At 43.9% G+C, this 12,620-nt stretch overlaps 1 protein-coding gene across 4 annotated transcripts; it reads right to left on the reverse strand.

Annotated features, from left to right (window-relative positions):
• Positions 1-1,452: 1,452 nt before the first annotated feature.
• Positions 1,453-11,003, reverse strand: LOC128597490 (cytochrome c oxidase assembly protein COX20, mitochondrial). Of its 4 annotated transcripts, none has more exons than XM_053607888.1 (5): positions 10,637-10,734; positions 7,253-7,444; positions 2,612-2,726; positions 2,406-2,469; positions 1,453-1,709 (listed from the first exon to the last, which is right to left on the reverse strand). In XM_053607888.1, the coding sequence occupies exons 2-5, from the start codon at positions 7,253-7,255 to the stop codon at positions 1,571-1,573; spliced, it is 321 nt and encodes a 106-aa protein (XP_053463863.1). In that variant the 5' UTR covers positions 7,256-7,444; positions 10,637-10,734; the 3' UTR covers positions 1,453-1,570. The 4 variants fall into 4 exon arrangements, with proteins under 4 accessions (XP_053463863.1, XP_053463862.1, XP_053463865.1 ...); XM_053607887.1 differs by lacking the exon at positions 10,637-10,734 and adding an exon at positions 9,866-9,998; XM_053607890.1 differs by lacking the exon at positions 7,253-7,444 and having other exon boundaries at positions 10,637-11,003.
• Positions 11,004-12,620: the final 1,617 nt, after the last annotated feature.

The raw sequence follows: 12,620 nt of genomic DNA on the forward strand, positions 1-12,620 counted from the left end.
AATTTTACCACCTAAAGAGAGTTCTCTCTTACCCAGGGTAAGATGCAAGTTGCAGTATACTAGAGCTAGAAGGGACTTCACTTAAATCGGATAGCCGAGTTTTACATGTTACTACATTTAAAACATCTTTCCGTATCTGTACTCCAGTGCCATATCCTCTTAGCCACAGATTCAGCCAACTGCAGATTGTGAAAGTATTGAGAAAACCAAACAGTAACAATGCAGCAACAAAAAAATGTAAAATATTAACTATTTACTTGGCATTTACATCGTATATTTGGTATTTTATAAGTAATCTAGAAATGATTTGAAGTATATGGGAGGCTGGATATAGCAGTGCATGCCTGTAATTCCATCTGCTCAGGAGGCTGAGGCAGGAGGATTGCTTGAGTCTAGGAGTTAGGAACTAGTATGGGCAATAAAGTGAGACACTGCCTTAAAAAAAAAAAAAAAACTGTGGGAGAATGTACAAATGATTAAGGGACTTGGGTATGTGCTGCAGATACCCAGGGACGGACTACATACAGAAACTCAGCATATGTGGTCTGTCCATACAGTTTTTAAATACCAGGTTATTGTTTAGTGTCCATCATGTTTTCCCTCATTCATGCAGCGTTGCCTGTCATTGGGAATTTTAAACAGTTAATTTGGCTGTGGCCAACTAGACTGCACTCAGCTTTGGTTTGTGCCAGTTGAGAGTGGACAGATCTTGCAAAATTGTGTTTTTCTGTTTAACCTTTTCTTATCAAAGTCCATCCCTTTTGTGGCTGCCAGATTGGAATCAGTAAAAATTTCTTAGAACATGTTTGACAGTGTCATTTATCGGTAGTTAAGGCATTTGGGAAACTATAAAACTTATATACCCTAATCCTAATCCTCCCAGTGACAGCTAAAGAATATGGGCATGGGAGCAAACCCCACTTTCCCCTGAAGACGACTTCTTGCTCTATTTCAGTGGCTTGCCATGATACTTCAGAGGCAGAGTAACAGAACCAATAATAATGGGCTATAATCCCATTGACCAATGCTTTTCCCCAGTAATTCTTTAGCACTTAAGATTTTTTTGAAAAGTAATGTTGATACTTTTTGAGAAAAGTTTCATTGTCTTAGAATTTGTCCCGGATGAGCTTGGATGTTGGGTAATTCTATACTTGTATTTTAAAGGACTTTTTAATGGGATTTTATTAGTGTAATAATGAGTATAATTCTACAATTTTTCCATTGTACCAGTCTACCAAATTGAGAATATTTTTTATATACCATGTGCACATTTGAATTCAAAACTAATTTTACTTAAAAATTAAGACCTTGGATACTTCCAAAAAACACTAAGGGTTCTTAGAAATAACTTCATAAAGTATGACCTGTTCACTACATGCAACACATATACTACCTTGGCAGTAAGATAACAAAGGCCAGAATAAATTGTTGACTTTTCATATAAGTGTGAACAAAAAAAAGACTACAACTTACACGTACTTTATTTACTTATTGCCAGCTTATTGTACATAAAATGCTTTATGTGGTTAATCTCAGCTTTGTTCACATTGATTTTCTGTGCTCAAGTTGCTTAATTGCTGCTGCTGCTGTTGGTTTGTTTTGTTTCAGGATCAAGGTGGGTGCTTTCATATAATATCTTATTTTTAATTCCTTGTCTGGCAATTCTTTCTTGGATTCTCTGCTTTGCATAATTATACCTACAATGGAACCTTGTAAGAAAAGAATATGAATAAATTATTACTATAAAGTTTCTATAGAAATTAGTTTGTGAAACTTATTGTTCTTTATATTAGCACATAGTTTTTTAAAATGCTTACAGATGACTACCACGAGCCTAAAATGTGGAGTGCTATTTTGGAGTGGTTGTCAAATTTTAAAAATGTATCAAATGAAGATTTCTATCAAAAAGAACATGTAAATGGAACCACAGTGTAACTTTATATGAATGGAATCATAGAGCATGTACAGAAGGTACTATGGGGTCTGTTTGTTTTGCTCAAGACAGTATGTGTGAGGTTCATCTGTGTTTTATATTCATCAGTAGCTGTGAACACATTCTTAAAGTAGCATTTTTAGATGTGATGAATAAGAGTGATATAGGAATTCAGATGAGGGAAAAGGTTGAGGCCTTCCTAAATGAAGTGTAAAAGCCATTTTGTTTTGTTTTAATAGACCGTTGAATGTCATGCATTCATCTGTTAAAGCATTCAGTGAATGATATAAAATACATGTATATATATTTAAAAGGTAAAGGCAATTCCAGCAGTGTGTCTTTAAGATTCACAACTCATTCTTCATCAGTGGAGGCTGGCATCTCCCAATAGGAGATGGCTGTGAAAAAAGCATATGCTTCTGTATTAGATAACATACAATCATGGATTTTCTTGAATACTTAGCAAACATACCAGCATCCTAAAGTCACCAAGATGAATCCTCCTACTCCAACATCACATGATCTTCTAATCCTGCCTATTGAAAATAAGCATAATCACTACTACAATTGATTAGAATACAACTATACATTATATAGGTTATAGTTACTCTTATCTAGAAAAAAATTATCAACAAAGAACTTTTTCAATACATAGAGAAGTAAAAAACAGATACTCACTAGTTAACAAAAAATGTCCAAGGCCAGCCACGACAGATCCTAATGAACCATATAATATCGAATCCCGTGCACAGGGAATGTTTTCAACATCTAAAATTCCTAGGAGCTTAAAGGGCTAGGATTAAAAAAAAAAAAAATTGAATATGAAAATGAAATTCCCGGGTGAGTTGACAAAGATTACATCACCATCTCCCTTGTCAAAAGATAACTAAATTTTTTTTTTTTTGAGGCAGTCTCAAGCTGTCACAAATCTTGGGCTCAAGCAAATCCTCTTGCCCCAGTTTTCCTACTTTTAGTAGAGATTGGGGGTGGGAGGTGGATTGTGTCTTGCGTTTTGCTCAGGCTGGTCTTGAACTCATGAGCTTAAGCATTCCACTTGCCTCAGCCTCCCGGAATGTTAGGATTACAGGTGTGAGCCACCATGCCAAGCCTATGGGACAACTCAAAATCAGTTTACACTTTGCCCTGGTTTGGTATACAGTCTGAATCTTGAAAACTTAATCACAAAGAAAGCCCTAGGCAGTAGGATAACTGTGATGTATGTATTTTGCATATCAACTGATTTGGAAGTAGGCAATTTCATGTGAAGACCTCAGGAAATACTTATATTCCTGAGAATTTGGCTGTCACTGAAATTAAAAACCTTAGTTTGCTCCAATAATCCCAGTAATTTGAACCACATTTTCTTTTAACATTAACATGCTGTTCTAAACTCCATTTTCATGTTTTGTTGTCTGACTAGGTGAACAACAGTTGCAGTTAAGTAAACATGGGCAATATATCATCTAGTCTGTGTTCTTGCCTTTAAAATGAGGTTGCACTTGATGGTATTTGATTCTGTGATCACAGTATATGGTAACCACAGCTAGCTGTGGTGGGAAGAGCTGGGAACCCAGAGCTGGCTCTTGTCTCAGCAGTCAGTAGGCCTTGATTATTATGACTTCTTTTTCTACAGTCTTCATTGGATTTATGGACTTTTTAAAACTGGAATGTCTTGTCACTCTTTACTACAGGGCTGCAGGACAGGCATTTAAAAGTAATAGCTATGTTTAACTGGCATTTCTATTGATAAGTTAGAAAACGATATTTTCTAAAACAAATGTAAATTTTCAGTAACATTGTTTTCAAGGTTTTAGTTTTAAAAGCAGCCTAATATTGTTTGAGACAGGACATTGAAGCTAGATTAAGAGCATTCTATAGGATGACGTGACATCTAGAAGGTAAAATATTGGAAGAATAAAGAGATCAGAAGAAATGGGGAAAGAAGAGTAAAAGGCAAGTCAGTTTAAAGATTGAAACATGAAAATAATCTTCAGTTGTATGTTTGCCTGTATTTGGTTCTTTTGCTCCATCATCTGGAAAAGACAATGTGATTTGGTTCATAATAAAAGCAAAAAAGCTGCACACTTGCTTTTGGGGTCTGTTTTGCCTCCCCCTTTTCCCTCCACACTCATAACCGGATTGCTTCATGAAGCACAGGACTTGCTCTTAGTTGCAGGCTTTAAAAGCTCTGCAATACAAAGACTTAATTCTGCTTCTAGGTTTTTCTTTTTAAAAGGACGTCTTTTACACTATATGCCATAAGGAATGCTACACTTTGAACTCCAGTCAAAACTAAAGCCCTTCTAAACAAGCTGGTTGTGTCAGGTACTTAGAATGCACGTGTGAGAACAGCAGCTATGGTGGCTTTCACACATCTCCCGTTGCCCACAGCATGCCAAACACTGCCCGCCTGCCCCCTAGCAAAACAAAATGTTCTTTCAGGGCTTCTGAGCTTTCTCATTTGGATTCCCTTCCAGTGTGGTGGAACACTTGGGCAAAATGTATATGTTAGCCCTAGATCTTTAATGTAGCTGGTAGAAAGAAGTACACTTGCCAAATACTTGGATGGAACAGTGCTTTCAGGCTTTAAAAAGCATGGTTTAGGAAAGTAGCTTTACCAGTGCACCCTGAACTGAAACCAGCTAAACAATTAGGTTATCTTGAGTTTTTAAAGATTTTTTTTTCTAGTTCCACCTTCAGATTATAATATAGATCTGGGATAAGCCACTGAAATCTTTGAAGCATTCCTTTAGGGAAAAGTATATACACTTTTTTTTTTTTTTGAGACAGAGTTTCAAGCTGTCCTCAGCCTCCCAAGTAGCTGGGACTACAGGTGCCCACCACAATGCCCGGCTGCTTTTTTGTTGCAGTTTTAGTAGAGATTGGCTAGCTGGCCCGGGCCAGGATCGAACCTGCCAGCCTCCATGTATGTGGCTGACGCTGTAACCACTGTGCTAACCACTGCGCTGAGCCGACACACTTATTTGAAAAGCAAATTTGCAAAGAATCTCAAGAAAGACATCTTATAAAAGTTAAATATTCTATTTAAAATGGTACCTTCTAAAACCAAAGAGTGGTGGTGCTGCTAAACACTCCCCTAACAGGCCAGCCCCTCACCCAATGAGGTGGTGACAATGCCAGGGCTGAGAAACCCTGGTCTAATTAAGCCATCTCATAATTTAGAGCTGGCAGGGGGTTGTCAGTGTGAAGCACTCCACGTTTTTCTTTGCATGATCACTGAGCACTGCAGCCTCACCTAAGTAACTACAGCTGCACACCACTGCACCTGCCTATTTTACAACCTCCATGAAATAGGTTCAGGAACTTCAAATAAAAGGCTATTGAGTGGAAGTGGAAGCTAGTCTGACCCCGAAAAGCCTGTCATGTCCACTATACCAAACTACATTATTTAACTGGCTAAATGAAACAAGGCCTGAGAATTTTTTTTTTTTTTTTTGTAGAGACAGAGTCTCACTTTATTGCCCTCAGTAGAGTGCCGTGGCGTCACACAGCTCACAGCAATCTCCAACTCCTGGGCTTAGGCGATTCTCCCGCCTCAGCCTCCCGAGTAGCTGGGACTACAGGCACCCGCCACAATGCCGGGCTATTTTTTTGTTGCAGTTTGGCCGGGGCTGGGTTTGAACCCGCCACCCTCGGTATATGGGGCCAGTGCCCTGCTCACTGAGGCACAGGCGCCGCCCGGCCTGAGAATTTTCTAATGGTCACATATATAAAGAGGACAAAGTCAGTATATAAATATATACCTGCAAGTTGTATTAAAACCAGGAAAAACGTCTGACTTTATTTTTGAGACAAGTCTCACCCTCAATCTGGCTCAAGCGATTCTCTTGCCTCAGCCTCCCGAGTAGCTGGGAACTAGAAGTGTCCACCAAAATGCCCAGCTGTTTTTTTTTTTTTTTGCAGTTTTTAGCCGGGGCTGGGTTTGAGCACACCACCTCCCGGCATATAGGGCCAGGGCCCTACTCCTTTGAGCCACAAACGCCGCCCCAAACTTGCCTCTTAATGGCATCGCTACTCAACCAATTTTTAGGCCCCAAACCCAAGTCATCCTTGATTCCTTCCTCCATCAAATCTATGACCAAGGTATCAGTAACCCTAAAAGGATTTATCTTCAAAATAAATCTTAAACCAAACCACTTTTGTTGTGACTTTACAGGTTGAACATTCTGAATCTGAAACCCACAACTTTTTGAGTTGCTGACATGACACTTGAAGGCAATGTTCATTAGAGGAATTTGGATTTGGGATGCTCATCTGGTATAATACAAGTATTCTAAAATCTGAAGCACTTCTGGTTGGTCCCAAGCATTTCACATGAGGGATACTCAACCAACCAAAGTACTGTCAATGTTTTTTTTGTTGTTGTTGTTTTTTTTGGAAACAAAGTCTTACTCAGTCACCCTGGGGTTGAGTGCCATGGCATCAGAGCAACCTCAAACTCTTGGGCTCAAGCAATCCTCTTGCCTCAGCCTCTCGAGTAGCTTTAACTACAGGTGCCCACCACAATGACCAGCTATTTTTTAAGAGATGGGGGTCTCGGGCGGCGCCTGTGGCTCAGTCGGTAAGGGGCCAGCCCCATATACCGAGGGTGGCAGGTTCAAGCCCGACCCCGGCTGAACTGCAACCAAAAAAAAAAAATAGCCGGGCGTTGTGGCGGGTGCCTATAGTCCCAGCTACTCGGGAGGCTGAGGCAAGAGAATCGCTTAAGCCCAGGAGTTGGAGGTTGCTGTGAGCTGTGTGATGCCATGGCACTCTACCGAGGGCCATAAAGTGAGACTCTGTCTCTACAAAAAAAAAAAAAAAAGAGATGGGGGTCTCAATGTTGTTCAAGCTGGTCTCGAACTCCTGAGCTCAAGAAATCTGCCCACCTCAGCCTCCCAGAGTGCTGGGATTACAGGTGTGAGCCACCGCACCCAGCCCCTAACAATGGTAATACTTTAAATCTTGATTATACTCTTAAAAAAAGGTCTATCAGATAACTGTCATTCTCTTTATTTTTTTGAGACAGTCTCACTATGTCACCCTGGGGTTGAGTGCCATGGCATCATAGTTCACAGCAACCTCAAGCTCTTTGGGCTTAAGTGATTCTTTTGCCTCAGCCTCCCTTGTGGCTGCGACTACTGGTGCCCACCACAATGCCTGGCTATTTTTTAGTAGGTCCGGGCTGGGTTCGAACCCACCAGCCCCCGTGCATGTGGCTGGCGCCCTAACCACTGAACTATGGGCACCGAACCTATTCTCCCTTTTAAAACCCACCATGGCTTTCAGATGTGCTCAAAATAAAATATGCATTGCTTACATTGCGCCCAAAGCCTTCCATCAGTGGTCCCTAACCTTTTTTGGCACCAGGGACTGGTTTCACAGAAGACAGTTTTTCCATTGGGGGTGGGCAGGATTAGACTTCTTTCGTAAGGAGTACACAACCTAGATTTCCTAGAGTGCGTAGTTTACAGTAGGGTTTGCGGTTCTGTAAGAATCCAATGCCACCACCTGATGTGACAGGAAGTGGAGCTCAGGTGGTGATGCAGAAACAGCAGTAAATACAGATGAAGCTTCCACTATCACCACCCGCCGCGCACCTGGTCCCTAACAGGCCACAGACCCCATACTGGTACTGGTATTGGTCCAGAGGTTGAGAACAGCAGCCCTAAAGATCTGGCCCTTACCTCCTTTTGTATCTCACTCTCCCTTGTCCTCTAGTCCAGGCATCCTGGCTTTATTCCTCTAACAAGCCCAGGTGGTGATCCCCTAACACATGTTGCCTTTCTCCAGATCTTTGCATGGGTGCCTCAAAAATGTCTTACTGATTTCTCCCTCTACTTCAGTGCCTAAATAGTAGGTACCCTATAAATATTTGTTGAATAGGCCAATGAATGAATTCAGAATTTTCCTGAATGTGAATTTACCTGTATATACCAAACCTTACAAAGTTTTTGAAGAACAAGAATGAGGGGCAAACAGAAGTTTTTTTTGGCCAGGGACAGGTTTGAACCTGCCACCTCTGGTATATGGGGCTCGAGCCCTACTTCTTTGAGCCACAGGCACCGCCCTCAAACAAGTTTTTTTTTTTTTGTAGAGACAGAGTCTCACTTTATGGCCCTCGGTAGAGTGCCATGGCCTCACACAGCTCACAGCAACCTCCAACTCTTGGGCTTAAGCGATTCTCTTGCCTCAGCCTCCCGAGTAGCTGGGACTACAGGCGCCCACCACAATGCCCAGCTATTTTTTGGTTGCAGTTCAGCCGGGGCTGGGTTTGAACCCGCCACCCTCGGTATATGGGGCCGGCGTCTTACCGACTGAGCCACAGGCACCACCCCCTTGAACAAGTTTTTAAGGGCTAGTTCTATAAAGTATGATGGCTTGATAACTTGCATTTACCTTAGGTTGCTAATCCTAATACCCAAACAATCCTTTCCCCTAGGTTATACCAGCACGATCACTGACAAATTCTTTTTAATAACTGCAGACTTCCTTTTCTGACATTGCTGTTGGCTGTTAATTAGTCATAGCTTTATATCAACTTTATCTCTTTGATGAGCTTTGATAAGGTACTAGCGTTTCACCAGCAATTTATTTGTACGCCTTTTTTTTTTTTTTCCTTCTGCAGTTTTTGGCCGGGGCTGGGTTTGAACCCGCCACCTCCAGGATATGGGGCTGGCACCTTACTCCTTTGAGCCACAGGCACGACCCATATATTTGTAGGTCTTTTAATTTTTTTATTTTTGCACCCTCCCTCCCCAATCTGACAGTGGTCTTTTAGGGGTTGAACCTATCCTTCATTTCACTGAAAATAGTGTTTTGCAACTGAACCAGTTAAATATGTCAACATTGATACATTTTTTTCTTTCATTGAGTTTTTTTTTTTTATTTCAAGTGGATTAGGCACCCCTACAACCTTTAAAAGACAGCAGTTATTTCCTGTCAAAGATGAAAAATCTTTGAACAGAAACCATAAAAGTCCCACACAAGATCTCAGTATTCATTCCAAAGCGGAACTAGAATTTGGTGTTTGTAGTTATGGTGCACCTTGAAATATGCATGTTTTGAACAAGGATGCATCTTTGTTTTAACACATGTATCCCAAATGGTCAGTGTATGAGAGTAGAAACAAAAGGCACCATTAGCATATAATTGACAAAACTTGTTCTGGTATTAAATATGGAAACAATGCAATATTTGTTCATATCAACCATCTGATCTGATATCTTGGCCAAATTTAGATGGAAATGTCTGTAGTGAAGCAAGAATGAACAAGAAGTGAGCGAAATTTCCCAGTCGAGCAGACAATAATCTTAAATCTGTACATTAGGGTACCGTGGCACTTGCCTATAGTCCCACCTACTTGAGAGGATCACTTGAGCCTGGAACTCAAATACAGCCTGGGCAATACAGAGAGGGCTTCTGTCTAACACCCCCCCCCCCCCATCCCAGCCCATAGATTAAGAACCATCTGGCACACAGTAGGCTTTCAATAAACACTTGCTCATTATTGGTCCAGTGTCACCACCTCTATGGTTTACTATTTTCTTTTTTTTTTTTGTAGAGACAGAGTCTCACCTTATCGCCCTCGGTAAAGTGCCGTGGCGTCACACAGCTCATAGCAACCTCCAAATCCTTGGGCCTAGGCGATTCTCCTGCCTCAGCCTCCCGAGTAGGTGGGACTTAAGGCGCCCGCCACAACGCCCGGCCATTTTTTTGTTGCACTTTGGCCGGGGCTGGGTCTGAACCCGCCACCCTCGGCATATGGGGCCGGCGCCCCACCCGCTGAGCCACAGGCGCCACCCTACGGTTTACTATTTTCAATTTTGTTTTCTTTTTTCCCCATGAACACCTGTTATTTGTACTGAGGATGTAAGCTGGGTTCCCTGCGCTTAAGGAGCCCAGGAAAAAAAAGACAAGATAAATTCTTACCTTCCAACATGATAAACGCGGTAATGACAAAGCTACGTACAAGATGTCAGGGAAGGGGAAAGCAGCACCTCGGTTGGCTTTGGGGAGGTAGAGGCGTCCCTTGTAGGGAGGCCAGAAAACCTGGTTCACCTTTACTACACCAAGAATCAGGGTTTTAAAGAAATAGGCGGCTGTGATTGGATTTTGAGCAAGGGGGGTGAAGCTATCCAGTTCATAGGTTGGAGCACGTGGACGGCTGACGAGGGGAGGGCACCAAGGCAGGACACCAGCCAGGCAGGCTACTGGTGACGTACAACGCTGTGCAAGACACTTGGTCGGAAGGAAACTAATGGTAAAAAATACCATCCCTTTCATCTCATCCTCCAGCAGGATATAAATCCCAAGTTTTCATACCTCCGCAACTACGTCTATGTTAAATGCAAAGAATAGAACATAAACACAAGCTCTTCAAGGAGCTTTTAATCACTCTGCCTTTACTATTAACCTTCACCGGCAAACGTTTCTCGCCAAAGGATTCAGTATTATCTGTTTCATAAAGACCCGCAGTTAAGTCATTAGTGCATGGTCCCCTCCTCCCTAGTTTTACTCGATTTTGTCCCGGCAATTTAGATGAAAATGCCGGGGAGGAGGGGAGGGTCTGGCAGCAGTCACGAGTTCCAGGCCCGCGGGTGGCGGGGAGCCTGCGACGCGGGCTGCGGGTCCAGGCGCTCCGCCCGAGCCGCCCACGCCGCCCGCCCCGCCGCGCGCACGCCCGGCCGCGCCCCGGGTTACCTTCCCCTTCCCGGGCTCGCCGGACTCCGGCGCAGTAGCCATGAGGACCAGTCGGCGCTGCAGCCCCGCCCGCCAGCGCGCAGGCCGCGGGACCGGAAGCGCCACCAGCCCCGCCCCGCCCCCGCGCGCCGGCCGCCATCTTAGGGAAGGTCGCGAACGCCCCGCACTGTCTCGCCGGGGCTGCCGGCGCCTCGCACGCCATCTCCTTTGTTCGCTCCAACAGGCCACGCTTCCTTCCCGGCCCGGCAACCAGCCAGCGGGGCCCGAAGCGTGGAGGAGGAGGAGGAGGAGGAGGAGGAGGGATCGTGCAGCAACCCGGCTCCCCGATTCCCAGCGGGCCGAGGGCGGACACAGCGAGCAGGGCCCGCTTCCCGCCTCAACCCCCCTCCGCCGCCCCAACCGCCATTTCTAACCGTCCCTCGCGCTCGTGCTCGCGCTCACGTGCACGGGCGCCGCGCGTGCGCGCCGCGGGGCGGTGCCGCCGCTTTGTCCTGCGGGGCGGGCTCCGCGGCCCGGAAGGAGCCCGGCGCTGGCTGGGCGGCCCTCGTCCGCCAAGTGTCCTTTGTCCTTCCGGCCCGGGACGAGCCCCGGGTGCCCGGGCCGCTGCACGCAGCCCCGACTGGCGTGGAGGCCCTAGCGCCGCGGATGCGCTGAAGGCCCACACTGTCAACTCCCTTTTTTAGTGCCATTACTTAGTGACTTTAAAATAGCGTCGCTCAGTCCGCCTAAAGGAGACTGGGGTCAAAATGAAGGGAGCAACTGGCTAAGGGACGTGCGTCGGGACGTTTGTGTCCTCCAGTGTGAGCCCGAGTGGGAAGGGGAGGGCGGGGAGCGGGGGATGAAGCGCCTTTAGTCCCGGAGGAGAAATGCTTGCGACATGCAGTTTGGACACCGAGTCGTGTACGTTGCCCTCCTCCCTCCGACTGCGGCTCAGCGTGGAACTGTCGCACGTTGGCGACATCAGTCGAGAATGCGCGCAGGCTGGCGCGGCGTGGGATAGGGGCGAGCCAGTTCTTCAGCCATCAAAGTAGATTATTTTCTGTTTAGCCTATGCCTCTTTTATTTGTGGACCTTTACATTTAAGGTTTAGGCTTTATGTATTTCAAAGCGTATTCCTGGGAGTATATTTAGCCTTGTAGAGCCGTGTCACTGTGCCGAGTCCTGCTGCTTCTAATTACGCTGCTGCCTGGCACGCAGTAAATGTTCAGTGTTAGCGAGGAGGGTTTAATACCAGCAGTCGTTAATTGAGCACTTCCTTACTCCATGTAATTACCTTATTTTCATGCTCACTTAATACCTTTGTATAATCCCAGTAAAATAAACAATTCGATGTGTGATACTTTTTTTAAAAACGGAGTATCTTTTTTTTGAAATCAGTTAACAAAATACATACTGCTGTAATATTTTTATTAGGGAATAGAAAAAAGTAGCCCTACCGGGGATACCCTTGCCAATTCTGGGTTCTCAGCTGAAATTCTCCTGCTAATTATGCTTGAACTGTAGGTTTGGAAGGTAGTAATATTCCATAAGAGAGTGAGGCATTGTTTTGGAGTAATTGCTAATTATGTTGTAAAGGAAGGAAAATTGGAAAAGTACCAGACTGAAAAATTGCTAGGGTTGACTTGGGGTTCGTTTCATTTGTGTTTGAAAAGTATTTTCCTATCGATTACTCGTTTATATTAAAATTTTTTACTTTCACAAAATTGCATGACACAGCACTTTTTTTTTTAAACATTTTACAGGGTGGAAAGTAAAAAGTTTCACTCATCCCTTTCTCCTCTCTAAGGCAGACAATTGTGTGTCTCTTTACAAAATCTTTTTCTTTCTGTCAAATATTATGCTATATAATATATAATACATCTATAGTAATCATTAAAATAACTCTGGAATATATGAGGTAAAAAGTGAAAGGCTCTATGGCACGCTTGCCCTAACGCACATATGATATACACATGACTATATGTCATACACACATATCCAAATG

The sequence above is a fragment of the Nycticebus coucang genome, chromosome 10, assembly GCF_027406575.1.
Source record: "Nycticebus coucang isolate mNycCou1 chromosome 10, mNycCou1.pri, whole genome shotgun sequence".
Classification (NCBI taxonomy): domain Eukaryota; kingdom Metazoa; phylum Chordata; class Mammalia; order Primates; family Lorisidae; genus Nycticebus; species Nycticebus coucang.